This window comes from Canis lupus, chromosome 13 (genome assembly GCF_011100685.1).
Source record: "Canis lupus familiaris isolate Mischka breed German Shepherd chromosome 13, alternate assembly UU_Cfam_GSD_1.0, whole genome shotgun sequence".
Classification (NCBI taxonomy): domain Eukaryota; kingdom Metazoa; phylum Chordata; class Mammalia; order Carnivora; family Canidae; genus Canis; species Canis lupus.
This window is the reverse complement of record NC_049234.1, coordinates 38,436,916-38,452,077: the sequence shown is the minus strand read 5'-3', so window position 1 is coordinate 38,452,077 and position 15,162 is coordinate 38,436,916. Positions and strand designations below refer to the sequence as shown.

General features: G+C 64.5%; 1 protein-coding gene across 12 annotated transcripts in view; it reads right to left on the bottom strand.

Annotated features, from left to right (window-relative positions):
* Positions 1-45: 45 nt before the first annotated feature.
* The window catches only part of MROH1 (maestro heat like repeat family member 1), a 67,745-nt gene continuing 52,628 nt past the window's right edge, over positions 46-15,162 (bottom strand). For 5 of the 12 annotated variants that reach the window (XM_038555803.1, XM_038555805.1, XM_038555810.1 and 2 more), the window contains 14 exons: positions 14,756-14,891; positions 14,537-14,649; positions 13,551-13,703; positions 8,162-8,316; positions 6,028-6,193; positions 5,294-5,490; positions 2,745-2,882; positions 2,473-2,587; positions 1,939-2,085; positions 1,673-1,861; positions 1,105-1,464; positions 912-1,014; positions 774-839; positions 46-347 (listed from right to left, as the gene is read on the bottom strand). In XM_038555803.1, the coding sequence (XP_038411731.1) occupies positions 262-347; positions 774-839; positions 912-1,014; positions 1,105-1,464; positions 1,673-1,861; positions 1,939-2,085; positions 2,473-2,587; positions 2,745-2,882; positions 5,294-5,490; positions 6,028-6,193; positions 8,162-8,316; positions 13,551-13,703; positions 14,537-14,649; positions 14,756-14,891 (2,124 nt within the window). In that variant the 3' untranslated portion in view covers positions 46-261. Of the gene's footprint in view, positions 348-773; positions 840-911; positions 1,015-1,104; positions 1,465-1,672; positions 1,862-1,938; positions 2,086-2,472; positions 2,588-2,744; positions 2,883-5,293; positions 5,491-6,027; positions 6,194-8,161; positions 8,317-10,019; positions 10,331-13,550; positions 13,704-14,179; positions 14,438-14,536; positions 14,650-14,755; positions 14,892-15,162 lie in introns of those variants that run through there. The other 7 variants (XM_038555806.1, XM_038555807.1, XM_038555808.1 and 4 more) reach the window with 7 other exon arrangements.

Here is a 15,162-nt window from a genome sequence, read left to right as displayed (position 1 = left end):
CCCGCTGCCCGTCCCACAAGGAGAGGCTGTGACCTCACACTCCCACGCCGCCTGAGGAGCCAGTGGCTTTATTGGGAAGGGGGGGTACAACCACTTGCTCCCTGGCCCGCGCTTGGCCTCCGGCGGCCCCCTCCAGAAGGGCAGGTGTTCAGCCCCTTGCTCCTAGGGCAGGGAGTGCCGTGGGGCTGGGGGGGGGGGGGGGTTCGGCCCAGACCCGTGGTGACTGCTCGCAGGGGTGATGGGTGGCGCTGCGGGGGGGCCTCAGGCGAACTTCACCAGGCGGCCCAGAGTCTCTGCAGCCTTCATGCGCACCAGGGGGGCCGGGTCCTTGAGGAGGAGCTGGAGCGCTAGGGGCAGGGAGCCGCTGCCAGGGGTCCGCCAGGCCCCCCAGGAACACCCGGCCCGCGGGCCTCCGCCAGGCTAGACCCTCCCCTTCCCTGTCCACCGAGCCTGGGGGGGCCAGGACCCTCATGGTGCACCCCCACCCCGCGGGGGCCACCCGCCCACCACTCTCCTAAGACAGGCCTCTGCCGGGAGCGCCTGGGAGCCAACGGAAAGATAGTTTTTCCTTTTTTAGTGTTTTTTAAGCTCTTTTGGAACAGTTAAGAAGTTTCCGTGAATTACTAGAGACGATGAGGTCACCAGTGACAGGGGAAAAATCCTTGAAATCCAGGAAAATCACTTAGTCCCCCTTGGTGCCCACAGGTCAGTGAGGCCCCGTGCAGGCCAACAGGGTGGGGGTGGGGGTGGGGGTGGGGGCCTGACCAGCTCACCTGCAGTCAGCTGCTCCAGGTCCACCTGTGGCCGCAGCTCCGGCTCGACGTGCAGCACCAGGAACCCTGGGGGGCAGTGGGGGGGGAGTCAGGGAAGGCCGGGCTGGGGGCGGGGCCGCGCACGGGGGCGGGGCTCACCCGTGAGCATGGGGGCAGCAGCGCGGATGTCCTCCCAGCTGCTCTTGAAGTAGAAGAGGCCGGTGCTCACCAGGCGGCCCAGCAGCTCGGGGAAGTGGTGCATCTGCGGGAGTGGGGGCAGCGGGGGGGGGGGGGGCCCTGAGTCCCGCCCCCGCCCGTGCCTCCCCCCCTCCCCGCCTCACCACCCCCTCACCAGGAGCTTGCAGGTGGTGTTGAGGAACTCCCCGAAGTGCAGGCCCCGCCCCTCCTGCAGGTGCTTCTGGAGGGCGGCCGCCAGCTCGTCACACTGCAGGTTGGGGCCGCACATGCGCAGCGCAAACCTGCAGGCCTGCGGGACAGCACGCTGAGCCCCCACCCCAGAGCCAGGCCGGCCCGCCCTTCCCGGCGGCCCACTCACGCTGGTCACGGGGCCTTGGGGGTCCCGCAGGTGCAGCAGCAGGGGCACCAGCCCCCCTACCACCTGCTCCAGGAACACGTCCTCACAGCGCCCCTGGCAGGCCTTGTTGAGATGCCCGAAGAGGTGGATGGACGCAGAGCGGAGCTCCATCTTCTCCTGATAGGGGGTGGGGAGGGGGGTCACCAGTGCGGGGCTTGGGGGCGTTCCCGCGTCGTGGACACCAGGGGACTGACAGGCTGGCAAGAAGGCCCCTCGGGGGTGGGGTGGGGAGATGGCGCCAGCAGAGGGTCAGCAGGGGGCGGGGCGGGGGGGGGGGTGACAGGCCGCCTGGGGGGGGGGGGGGGAGTCCCCACGCCCCGCCTACACTGTCGAAGAAGGGTCGGATCCGGATGGCGACGTGCAGCAGCACTGGGTGCAGGTCCTGGGGCTCTACCAGGTCCAGCAGCCTCGCCAGGCCCACCATGGCCTCCAGGGCCACCAGGCTGTGAGGGTCATCCCTGTCGTCCAGGCCGCCAATGACGGCCGTCAGGAGCTGGGGGCCGTGTGCCCGCACCTGGGGAAGCCCCGCACTCAGCTGTAGGGCATGGGGTGGCCGGCCCCCACCCCGCTCTCCCTCCCGCACCCACTCACCTTATCTGGGGAGCCAGAGGCCACGTTGGCCAGGCCTCGCAGCACCAGCCGCCGCACGCTGGCACAGGTGTCCTTCTGCCGGGCCGCCAGGTTGTCCAGCAGTGACTCCAGGAGCATGAGGTCGTTGACCACGTTGCTGTTGAGCAGCTGGAGGCGGACCCGCTGTGAGCACCTGCGCCCCCTCTCCCCCCACCCCATCCAGGCCACCTCCCGGGGGCAGTGCCCACTTCTCACCACTGCACCGCTGGGTGCCCCCGGCCAGGCTTGCTGTGAGGAGCGGACAGGCCTCGGCCTGTTCCCTCCAAGGTCCTGACCCCGCCACCCTCGGGGCAGGTTTTGGCAGCGTCAGCCACGGAGCAGCGACCAGGGAGGCTTGGGGCCCTGGCCGGCTGCCCGCCCCCCCCCGAGGGCCCCAGAGACTGCCCAGCTCAGGCCTCCTGTCCCTGGGCCTGGCCTGATGGGCCCTGCGCCCAGCAGTACCGAGCAGGAGCGGGGCAGGGCGCCCCCGGGCCCCCCGGAGCAGGCGGCTCCTACCTCGGCCAGGAAGCTCGTGGAGGTCACCCGCTGGATTTCGTACACGCTGCTCTGTGTGCACACCAGCGCCTTCATCACCAGGGGCAGCCGGGGGCCGGCAAACTTGGCCATGGCGCTAGGGAGGGGGCCCCAGCATGAGTGCCGGGGCCTCGGGCTCCTGCCTCCCCATCCTGCTCCATGGGAGGCCTGCCGGAAGCCAGGGCCATCCAGGGGGGGCGGTTCCCACTGGGCCCACTGGCTCCCACGTTCCCCTGGGGTAGCCTGCACAGAACCTGGCCAGCCGGGTGACCCCCTCCTCATGCCCCGCCGACGTCCTGAGCAGCTGCCAGCCTCCCTCCAGCTCCATGCGCTGCACCACGTCCTCATTGCCTCCCCGAAGCAGCATGGCCTGCAAAGCATCGGCTGCGGAGCTGTGGGACACACGGAGATGGATCTGGGGGCGGGGGGCCTGGAGCGCCGCTCACCTTGGTGCCCCACACCCCTGCACAGACTCCTGCTCTTGGGAGAGATGTCCCCAGGCTGCGGGGCCTGGGCCCTGCCAGCAGCACCCTCCAGGGAGGCCCCTGGGCCCTCCCCTCCGCTGGGCACCTCGAGGGTGCTCTGGACCCTCGGCTCAGGGAGGCTGTTAGTGCTTGTGGCCACCCGTCCCTGTGACGGGCAGGTGGGGGCTCTGCAGGCAGCGTCCCCAAGCCCTCCAGCACCATTAGGGTAACAGCCTTCAGGGTTTTTTCTTGCCTTGAAAACCTTCATTTAATTAAGAAATGAAAAAAAGAGACAGTTATTAAAAGTGAAACTAAAGTCAGGTCGGGATCCCTGGGTGGCGCAGCGGTTTGGCGCCTGCCTTTGGCCCAGGGCGCGATCCTGGAGACCCGGGATCGAATCCCACATCGGGTTCCTGGTGCGTGGAGCCTGTTTCTCTCTCTGCCTATGTCTCTGCCTCTCTCTCTCTGTGACTATCATAAATAAAAATTAAAAAAAAAAAAAAAAGGTCAGAGTCTCATGCGGGGCCCTTGGACGAGCGGCAGAGGGGACCCGAGGTCAGTGGGCTGCGTGGAGCAGGGTCCGCCAGGGACCCGAGAACTGGCCCCGCGCAGCCAGTTCCTGTACCGCAGAAGGCACCCATGTGCAGCCCACCCGGGGGAGCCTGGACCCGGGGAAGGGATGGCAGGTGGGGCTCCATGGTGGCAGGGACCCTTCCCTGCCGAGGCCAGGCTGTGGCCGGAGCTGCAGCGACTACAAGCTCAGCCCCGGGTGGGATGGCAGGGGTGGCTGCGCCTGCGGCTTGGCCCTGCGGCGCTTGGCTGTCACGTGTCCCTGGCAGGAGGGGCTGGGGCCGCCTGGGGTTGAGCAACGGCCTCGTGCCCAGCTCGGGGCGGTCGGTGGCAGGCAGGCAGCAGGGGCAGGGCCCCCATCCTGGGTGTAGGGGGGCGCAGTCATGCGTCTGGCACCTGCAGGGCCTCGTACCAGAGCCGGAGCCCAAGCAGTGTTCCCCTGCTCTCAGAACAGCGCAGGAGCACCCCTCCCCGGCGAGCGGCTACCTGGCGCTCAGGCCCTGCCCTGGCCAGCAGGCATGTGCCCCTGGGAGCCCCTGGCCCAAAGGTGGACACCCACCCAGGGCAGCGCACTTGCCCATGACTCGGGCAACAGCCAGGGGGACGGATCCTCCAGTAGGCTCCTGCCGGGCTGCAGGGGGCGGGTGCTCGTCCTCTGACCCAGGTGGCTGCGGAGGGCACCCCTTGAGCCACCACCACGAGTCCTGCAAGGCGCAGCCTTGGCTGAGGCACATGCAGTTGGGGAAGGGCGCCTCCCAGCCTGTCCACCTGCTGTCCAGACCCGTACCGGGCGTGGCTGGGAGAGCGGTCTGCATGCCTAACCCATGGGCCCCTGCCTGGAGCTGGCTCTGCACCTACCCTGGCCCGGGGCCCCAGGGGGCTCGGGACCCACAGGCCCCAGAGCTCACAGGCCATGGAGTGCGGTCCCCGCGTGCCAGGCCAGGGCTGGTCCAGAGGGGTCTTCACCAGTCCCTTACTGCCCGCTCCGGGCACAACCCGGCAGCCGCTGGCACATGGCCCCTCCCTGAGTGGCCGAGGTTCCTGTGATGGAGCAGCCCCGGGGAAGGCGGGCTGACGTGTTCCTGTCCCCCCAGGGGTTCCCTCGGGCTCCAGTGGCCTCGTGGCCCTGTAGTTGTTCAGAGGCCCTGCCGCCACGGGGCCGACGCTGGGCTGCTGAGCGCTCCCAGCAGGCAGCTGCACCTGCCGTCCTAGTCTCCCGCCCCACGGCCCTACGGCCCCACAGAGAGAATCCCAAAGCCCTAGCAGAGCTGAGGGGGAGGGGGCTGCCTCTGCGGCCAGCGGGGTCTGACCTGGGAGGCGCAGTGCGCCCGAGGACAGCGCCCCATGGGGTGTACACGGGGCAGGGACCAGGAGCCCCAGGCCCCACCCACACCCCAAGCCCTCCCCTTCATCTTGTGAAGGTGGCACAGCTGAGTGTTCCGTGCCACCCCCACAGGCCACCCCGCAGGCTGGCAGCTGCCTCCGCCCCACGGTCCCATCCCAGACCCACCGGAGGACGGGAGGGGCTCAGGCAGGGAGGCTGCATCCCCAGCACTGACGTCTGATCCGAGGTGCCAGCACCAGCTCCCCAGGCACACCTGAGACGCTGAGCCAAGGCCCCAGTGCCCGGCCCAGCCTTCCCGTCCTGTACCTCACGGCCAGGGAGCCAGACACGTGTGTGCTCACACGCACACACACACACACACACGCACACGCACATGCACACGCTCCTGCAACCGTGCTGGGGCAGGAGGCGAGGACCCGGTTACCTGCAGGGCTCCAGGCTCCTCGGGGCCACAGCAGAGCCCACACCCTTCCTCTCCTTGGCCTGCAGGTTCCGGGGCAGCGCGACACCCACGGTGCAGCTGATGCGCAGCAGGAGCGCCGCGAACAGCTGCGGGTAGAGCTCGAGCACCGCGGGCCCAGACGCCGGCGCGCTCATGACCTCGCACAGTGCGCACGTGGCCTGGGGGCGGTGGGGGGCACGTCAGGCTGGGCTCTGCGGGACCCTCGGGACCCTCTCGAGGCCGCATGCTGAAGGCCGGCCCGCCCCCAACTCGCCTGAAACTCGAAGCGCCCTGGGGCACCCCACTTGCGCGGAGATCTGGCTCCCGGGGGCGGGGAGGGGTGGGGGTGGGGGGAACGCCGCACAGGGAAGCCGCGGCCCCGCTGGGCCCCTGGCAGGCGCGGGGGCAGGGTGGTCCCCCTCGGGACAGGCCCCCGACCATCTGCTCTTGATTCCACAGCAGCAAAAAGGGGGAAGCAGCTCTGGCAGCTGCTGTGCCATCGCCGTGGCCTCGCCTTCCCGCGGGATGGGGGCTTCCCTTGGGGCCAACAGCTGCGAGGCCTTTACGAGCCAGGCTTACCCCCCCCCCCGGCTGCCAGGTGCCCGAGGGGGGCACCCAGGCCACCTGTGGGTCCTCCCGCCAGCGGCCCCACGGCCCCTCCCCGGCCTCCGGGAGCAGGGAGCAGGCCAGGCAGGCAGCCCCGGGGCCCCACTCACCGCAAGGGGCAGCAGTGTGGCCACGCGGCCCGGAGAGCTGCTCAGAAGGAAGGCCCGGGTCTCCTTGAACGGGACGTCCTTGCTCAGCTTCTCCAGGAGCAGCCCCAGGACCTGGGTAGTGAGGCTGGGCTCCACGGCCAGCGCCCGCCACAGGGTGCAGGTGTGGCTGCAGCAGGACGGAAGGACGGTCACCCCCGGGCCCCAGACGCGCCGCCAGACCTCCCCCGCTGCGGGGGGGGACCCCAGCCTCGGCCCGGGGGTCTGCAAACAGATGGCAAGCTGAGCTCGAGCTCGCAGCAACGAACCCCGAGCCCCGAGACGCGGCTGAGAGGGCAGCCATAGCCCCGCAGGCGGCACGGGACAGGACGCGGGCGGGAGGCGTGGGGGCCGCCTCCACTCACGACCATGGGCCGGCGGCGGGAGAAGTGCCCCAGGGCTGAGCAGAGACGGGACAGCGGGCGTCCCCGAAGCAGAGGATGGACAGTGCTCAGCACGGGGGGCAGCAAGGCCACGGCCGCCTGGCAGGGTGGTGGGATGTGCCTCCTCCCGCACACTGAACCCTCGCCGAGCTCGATTCCCGCCAGGTGAACGCACCTTCAGATCCCAAAAGGAGAGTCTGCACACCCTCTCCGAGGAAATGCCGGAAGATGGGCTGCAGGCGGAAGGGATGGAGGCCCAGATGCCACCACGAGGGACAATGCGCGTGCCCACCAGGAGGCGAGCCGTGCCGCGTGGGGGCGGGGACACTGGGGAGCCTGCACCTGCACCCAGGGCAGGGAACAGCTCACTCTCGGCACGCGGCCTTGTTGACCAAACACCCACGGCACCCACGCGGCAGCGAAGGGCCATGTCGTGTTCCGATAACTTTGCTTCTGGACAAATTTTAATTTCAAGTGATTTTCACAGTCATGAACTAGCCTCTGGCTTTCTTTGCCAGCTACTTGTGAGATTAAAACCCACCCTGGAGGGGATCCCAGGGTGGCTCAGGGATTGAGCATCTGCCTCCGGCTCAGGGTGTGACCCTGGGTCCCGGGATCGAGTCCTGCATCGGGCTCCCCGCAGGGAGCCTGCTTCTCCTCCTGCCTGGGTCTCTGCCTCTCTGTGTCTCAAGAATAAATAAAATCTTAAGAAAAAAACCAACCCACCCTGAGCTCACAGGTTGTGCACATGTGGTGGGCCGGACCTGGCCAGGGCTGCCCTGGCGTCACAGCGCAGGAATGAGCCATACGGCCCAACAACAGGCAGGGCCACGTAAAGGGGGCAGAAAGAAACGCCCCATGACTGTGTTTACGTGGATTGTGTCATCGGAGCTTAAGACCGAGCACAACACGTGTCTGGGGACAGCCGTCGGGCAGCAGTGACATTTCTGGGTTTGGAGCTTGGGGCACAGGCACGGGCCGTGGCCCGCCTGCACGGCCTCCACGAACAGAGAAGCCAAAGCATGAAGAGCCAAGCGTGGGAGGCGCGGCCACGGCCCGGAGAGCTGGCGGCCACCACCAGACCCTCCCGGTCAATGCGGGTGCGGAGGGGGCCCCACGTACAGAGGCCCAGCACACAGCTAGGCTCTGTGTGCATGGGTCCCTCTCGGGGCAGCTGCTGGAAGACCAGAAACCGCACAGGACTTCAGAACTCATTTTGGGGAAAACAAACTCCTAAAAAAGGTCGTGTCAAGCTAGAAAGAGACAAGAATGAGGATCCAGAAGAAAGAGGGGAGACAGAAGTCCCAGATGGGGCTGGACGCTCGCCTCGCCACGGCAGAGGCACGACGTGGCCTTCACGCCGGAAGGACAGGCGGACAAAGAAAGGCCGCAGGGGCAGGACGGAGAGGCACCGAGGGCTGAGGACGCCCCGCACGGGAGTCTGCACAAGCAGAGCGGACACAAGTCAAGGAGAGGTGCGCGCACAAGCAGAGGCACCGACGGCGGGGCCGGGGCCGGGGGAGCACGCAGCTCGGGGCCCCTCCCAATAGGCGGACAGCAAAGGCCAGGGCACGGGCCTCAGGTGGGGGGACCCTTCCAGCTCGAGGACGGGTTGCTCCAGATGGTGGCAGGTGCCCCGCAGGGGCCAAGCTGGGACACAGTGCAGGAAGGGCTGGGAGCAGGCAGACCCCGCGCAGCCCGCAGGTGCCAGATACCTGTCAAAGGGCAGGGGGCTTCCCAGGAGGCTGGTGACCACCGCGGCGCAGTGCTGGGACGCCAGGAGGTGCACGCTGTGCTGGGCGGCCTGCAGGATGTACTCCTCTCGCGTCTCCTGCAGCTTGGAGCGAAGCACGCTCACGATCTCAGGCACCTGAGGGCGGGGAGCCACACAGGTCAGGCTGGGCACACGCACACGCACGCACTGGGAGCCCTTCCAGCACCAGCAGAGCACAGGGGCCTGGGGCGCACAGGAGGCGGCTTCGGGGTGCATATGGAGGCCCAACCGCGCCTGCCGGGCCCTTTCCGCCAGGAAGGGCAACACACAGCCACCTGCTGCCCGGACACGGACGCCCTTCGCCAGGCGAGCGATGCGCACCACCCCAGGACAGGGAGCGCAGGGAAGGGGACGCAGGTCCTTGGACAGTCCCAGAAGCCAGGGGCCATCAGGAGGGGGCAGACAGAGCGGAGCTGCAGGCAGCCGGTGCCCCTCCTGGCCCACCCAAGCCAAGGGCCTGGCTCCACAGCCAGTCGGGGGCCCACTGGCCCAGCACGGCAGGCAGGCCCCCTTGTGGGCACCGCCTCATCGCTACAGGCCCTGGGCCCACGGCAAGGGATTCTGGCCAGCACGGGGAGCCCCTACTGCCGAGGCTGCACAGCAGGGAGGACAGCTGACGAGACACGGTCCCCTGGACAGGGCAGCGCTGGCCGAGGACCCCACCTGAGAGGTGGGGGGGAGCAGGAGGAGCAAGGGCAGGGCACAGCTCTGATGAGGGAACGTTCCAGGCCAAGCCCACGCCTGCTCATGCGGTAGCGCATCTCACGTGTGGGGGACAAGGGCTGTGGATCTCGGCTGGGGAGGGCGTGGGCGGCACCGGGACAGGGGGACACCAGGACACTTGTCTTCTACAACTTTGGAGTTGGGACAGGGGGCTGATCCCCCGGCTGCTGAAGCATAGCACCCCGGCGCCAGAGTCCTGCTCCTGCTGACCTGGACCTGTTCCCCTGCATGCCCTGTGCCTTGTTGTTACACGGCTGCCGCAGGCCTGCCACAGAGCACCGCATCCTCTAAACTGGCCTGGGGTGCCCCGGCAGCGAGGACATGCGGGCTGGATGTGCGCCTCCACGTGCACCTGGTGGCCCTTGTGGCTGTGAGTCCCCTTGGCTCCCCCAGGCCCTGCGCTCAGGTGCGGAGCCCGCGTCCCCGCAGCAGCCTGTCCCCACAGGACAGGCTCGCCGGCACCCTGAGCAAGTTGCTTCTTGTCCTTTGCTCACTTTGCATTTTCCTTTTGGGAACAGTGGCTCTTTCTCCTGACTTGTCTTGTCAGAGGTGTTTCTAATCGTTTCAGTGGTGTTGTCCATCTTCTCTACCCTTTTCCTTGCTCCGGCGTATTTCACGAAGCAGCGAGCAGGCCCTGGCGAGTGCGGTCGGTGAGCATGGCAGCAGGTCCCGGAGCTTGGCTGCAGAGGGCGCTCGGCCTGGGGCCGTGCCAACGTCCCGCTTCCCTGACCGGCGGGGCCCAGGGTAGGGTCTGCATTCCGACGGCCCACCATGTGGGGCTCAGCCTGCATGCCCTGCACCTTCTGGATTGTTCCAGGCTCACCTTTACCCGCCCAAGGCCTGTCCTCCTGGCAGCAGCCCCTTATGGTCTCTTGCCTCGTGGTCCCTTCACTGAGGCTTCGTGGAAGCAGGACTCCCCGCCACAGGGTTGGCCCATGTAGGCGTGCGAGTCAGTGGTCTCCAGTGTGTTCCCAGGGTTGTGCAGCATCACCCCCAAAAGCAGCCTCATCTTCATCGGCCACCCCTCCGGAGCCCCTGGCCCCCCTTCCGGCCCCATAGACTCACCACACGAACGGACTCACACACTGTGTGGCCTTTGGTGACTTGTTTCTTTCATTGTGCACCACGTTTGCAAGGTTCATCCATATGTAGGTGTGTCGGTGCTTCCCTGCTCTCGGCTGCTGGATGATACTTCTTTGCAAGGATACGACTCGTTTCATTTATCTGTTCATTAATCGACAGGCATTTGCGTTGTGTCCCTTCTTCGGCCATTATGGTTGCTGCTGCTGCGAGTGTCTACATCCAGGTCTTTGTGTGGACGTGTCTCCGCTTCTGGGCACAGGCCTCGGAGCGGAGCTGCTGGGCCCCGGGTGAGCCTGCCGCAATGCTGCACGGCAGTAGGCACGTTTTGACTCCACTGTGTCCCGTTTCCTTGGCTTCCCTGCAGCTTCCCTCCAACCCAAGAGGCCCTGCTCCTACTTCTGACACCGCTGAGGCTAGAAGCCTGCAGTGTGGCTTCCTGTCTCGCCCTCTCTGCTCAGTTTTACAACGTGCTCTATTTGAGGATCGCTGCCTGTAGGGGTCGAGGGCTCAGTCCAGTCACATGTCACTTGCTAGGACCACATTTTCTGATTTGATGTCAGAGAAATTTAGAGTCTAACAGCGACCTGATGTGTCTAAGAGGACCCCTGCCAAGGTCTGTCAGGACAGGAAGGAAAATGACAGCCCACCAAGGCATCTGTGGGTACAAGATGCCAGCGTGCCACGTCACACATGAGACAGACACGCTCAAAGTGTGAACCTGGGTCAGCAATGCAGTCCCCTGGGGGAAGTGTGCGGAGTGCCATGTCTGTGAGCCTGAGCTGGAAAGGATGCTGTGCAAAAAGCAGCACCCTGAACACCCACCCACCAGCTCAGTACGTTGGGCCTGTGGAGAGGAGCCTGGATCTATCACAAGTGGGTGGGACCCAAAGCTATAAAACTCCTAGAGCAAAAAAAACAGGAAAAAGCTTCATGACATTGAATTTGGCAATAATTTCCCGGCTATAAAAGAACAGGCAACAAAAGCAAAAATACAGTGGCACCTGAGCAGCTCAGTCGGGTGAGCGTCTGTCTTCAGCTCAGGTCATGATCCCAGGGTCTGGGATCCCTGCTCAGGGAGGAGTCGGCTTCTGCCTCTGCCCCTCCCCCTGCTTATGCTCTCTCTCAAACAAAATCTTCAAAAAAAAAAAAAAAAAAAAAAAGGAAAAAGATAAAAGAAAAATACAGGACTATAGCAAACTCAAAGACTTCGGTGTACACAGGGCAACTCGTTGGTAGAGCATGCGATTCCTGATCTCAGGGTCACAAGTTCAAGCCCCTCATTGGGTGTAGAGCTTTCTTAAAAAACAGACAAACAAAACTTTTATGCATCAAAGGACACAATCAACAGAGTGAAGAGGCAACCTGGGAACTTAGGGAAAAAACACCTGTAAATCATACATCTGATACCATGCTAATATCCAGAATATAGAAAGAACTACAACCCAACAACAACAAAAATTAAACAACAGGATTTTAAAATGGGCAAAGGACACGAACAGATTTATCTCCAAAGAAAATGTACAAATGACCAACAAGCACATCAAAAGATGCCCACCATCACTAATTGTGAGGGAAATGAAGTCAAAATCATTAGGAAGTACCATCTCACACCCGGCAGGATGGCCACTAGAAAAAAAAAGAAAAACAGATAACACGTGTTGGCAGAGATGTGGAGAAACTGGAACCCGTGTGCACCGTTGGTGGGAGTGCAAACTAGTGCAGCCACCGTGCAAAGCAGTACGGCAGGTCCTCAAATGGTAAAAACAGAATTACCGTATCACCAGAAATTCCATGCCAGATATTTACCCAAAGAACAGAAAGCAAGATCACGGAGAGACACCTGTATACCCATGTTCCCAGCATCACTTGCAACACCATGGGATGAACAAGTGAACACCGTGCGGCCTCTACATCCACACACCGGGACCACCATGCCCACTGCCTCCAGCCGGGTCCACCCCCTTCACTCACAGAGCCACCGGGCACTTGCTACAATTCAAGTCCAACCTGGGGAGCCCCACTGAATGCAACAATAAAATCCAAACCTTCACCCGGCCAATCCTGTGTCCCCTTCCCCCTGCCACACCTCTCCCCCCAAGTCCAGACCGCCGATGCCTCCCACCCGATACCTCCACACCCGCCGCAGCCCTTTGCTCAGTGCCCTTCCCTTTCCAGGGGTCACCAGACATAGTTCCCTTCCTACATGGCCCTTCCCAATGCTCTTCCATCTTCCCTGTCAGGAAATTCCTGCTCATTCCTCCCTGAGAAGGTATTTGTGATATATACATACTCATGCGTGTGCGTGCACGTGCGCGCCTCCAGCAGAGAACTATCCAGGATATACAGGACTTCCACACATCACTAAGAAAAGCACAGACAATCCAGAAAAAAAACGAGGACACTGGTGTCTTCACAAAGGACGGCCGAGTAGCCAGCAACACGTACAAACTACATAAGCTACCAGAGGAACACCAACTGGACTCTCACACCCAGCAGAAAGCATGGCAATGACGTGGCACACCAGACCCTACCGCTGCCGGAGAGAGGGGAGTGGTCCCCTGCCTGCAGCGCCACCTGGGACAGCCACACGGGGGCCTCTCTCGCAGGCCCCAGCCCTTCCACCAGTATGTCCCCAATAGAAATGCACCCTCGTGTCCAAAGGACCTGGACTCTGGCAGCTTGCCCCATGTCCACGGAGGCTGGCGGGTGAGTGAACACGATGCCCCGCAGGAAGGAGTGGTGTGTGATGGACTGTGTGACCTGAGCACTGGGAGAGGCCGCACAAGGGCACGGATGGTGTGATTTCATTGTAAGGTGCAAACCAGGCCGAGCTCTGTACTGCTGGGAGGTGGTGACAGCCTGTGGGGGGTCGGCCTGTGGGACCGGAGGCTCAGGTGCTGGTGGGATGCTCTGCTCCTGCACCTCTGGGGGGCCTCCCAGGGCTGTGTACTTAGGACAAGTTCACTCCTCTGCTTGGATGCTTTCCAGGCAAACAGGTCTGCCTCTCAGGGGGTCACAGGGCAGGCGTTCCAGCAGTCCCCGGACCCCTGGGGCCTGCAGAGCTACAGGCCCTGTAGTGCAGGCACACGCATGTCAGCTGTCCGGCCACATGCACAGACCCAGAGCTGCTGCCAGTGCACACTTGGGAACAACCACATGGACAGCCTCCCACCAAGAGGGCACAGGGGTGACAGGGTGAACATGCAGGCAGCAAGGAACAAGTGGCACCTGAGCGTCCTGGGCACGGCCTCTCTGGGCCAGCAGGCTGCAGGACTATCCGGCTGCTGGAGCAGAGTGCCCAGCCAGTGCCCACTCGCTGCAGGGCTCCCTACACCTTACCCCTGCATCTACCTTCCCCTTCCCTCCCCCTCAGTTTCTCCGCAGTTACTTGTGCCAAATTCTGTCCTTTTCGCAGAGCAAGGGGGCCGAGCAGTGTGTGTGCCACCCAGAGCACGGGAGCAGGGGCAGCAGGGGCAGAGGGGGGTGCAAAGGGGCAGGAGGACCCCAGCAGGCCCCGCCCCCACCTTCTCCTGGAGCATGTTGCCGCGCTCCTTCAGCAGGCAGTTGACCATGACCGTGGCGGCTCGAGAACAGTTCCTGTCGGGGTCTCCCAGGCCCTCAAACATGGTCAGCAAGAGGCTGATGAGCTGCTCCGGGGGGAGGCGCTTCGCAATAATCTAGAAGGATGGTTGTGTCAGAAGAGTGGGAGGATGGGGAGCAGTGCCCACCACACAGACCCGGGCCACTGGGTTCAGGGGCTGCCCCCACTTCTGCCCCTCCTCCAGCCTTCCCTGCCCTGTCCAGGGCGCCCACACTGGCCCCTGGAGGATGGTCCCCAGGCGGCCACCTCCGGTCAGAGAGCCTCCAGGAGGCCCCTCCCGACCAGTTGGGGCGGGGAGCTGCTCTGGAGCGCTCCAGACCACAGAGTCAAGGGCAGAGGGCAGCCGTCCTGCCCCAACAGCCCAGCCACGGGCTGGACACCCATCCTCGTCCTCAGCACAGCAGAGCGAGTGCTGGTTAAAGTGGAGAAGCAGCACACAGGCTAGAGGAGGTCACAAACCACACATGGGAGCCACGAGCACGACGGTGGCTGGACATCCGCCACGTCTGGCCCCAAGCACACACGCACTTGCCACTCCACCTGGATTCGCCCAGGGTCAGTCTCTGCCTCCCATTGTCTGGGCACCTGCTCCCTTCTCCCTTCTGTAGGAGAGGAAGCCTCCAGAAGCCCGGAGGGCAATTTCCAGATGCCGAATGGAACTCCCCGGGAGCCAGCGGCTGAGCTCCTGACCGTGCCCCTGCTGCCGGGCCTCAGAGGGTAGGCCCCAGGAGACGGAGGGAGTGCTGGTCAGAGGCGGTGCCACACCACGTTCTCTGAATGGGACCCGCCGATGTGCCCCGTCGCTGCGCCCTGCAGAGCCCGTGACAGGACGGTACTGACGGCCCAAGAGCCCCTCTCTGCCCCAGACACTGCCGCCCTCCCAAACTTTGTGGCTGCCGCCGTAGGTACCTGGGCTATGCTGTTGCAGGTGTGAAAGAGGATGGCAGAGTCGGGGTGCACGAGGCCTTCCTTGAGGGTGAGAAGCCGCTCAGCCACATCATCGCGGTAGTCACGGGAGAAGCCTTCAGAGGCAGGATGGAGAGTGGAGCTGGGCAGGTACTTCCCCAGCCCCCAAGGCCCAGACTCTGCCCCCCAGCCCTCCAGCATCTCTGCCTAGCCAGGGCTCACCCTCGTAGCCCAGCTGGAGGTACAGCAGGGCGTAGACGCAGCTCACAGCCTCCTGCCGCGTGGCAGGCCACAGGTCCGCGCACCGCGGGGAGAAGAGGCCTATGAGGAGGCCGAGGTTGTGGAAGGGCACCAGGGCCTAGAGAGGCAGATGGGGAGGGTCCTGCAGATACACTCGGGGGACAGCAGGAGATGGGGACTGGGGCCCAGCCACCTGCAGCACCTGGGCCCCGACATGGGCAGCCATGTGACCAGCACAGCCCCTCGCTGAGCTCCTCCCTCCCTGGAGGAGGGGTTCCCTAGGAGGAGGGCTGCGTAGTAGGTGTGTGCAGGCAGAGGGACATCAGGCTATAGAGGGGGTCCCCCCGGGCAGCAGAGAGGGGCAGGGTGCTGCTGATCCTGGCTGACAG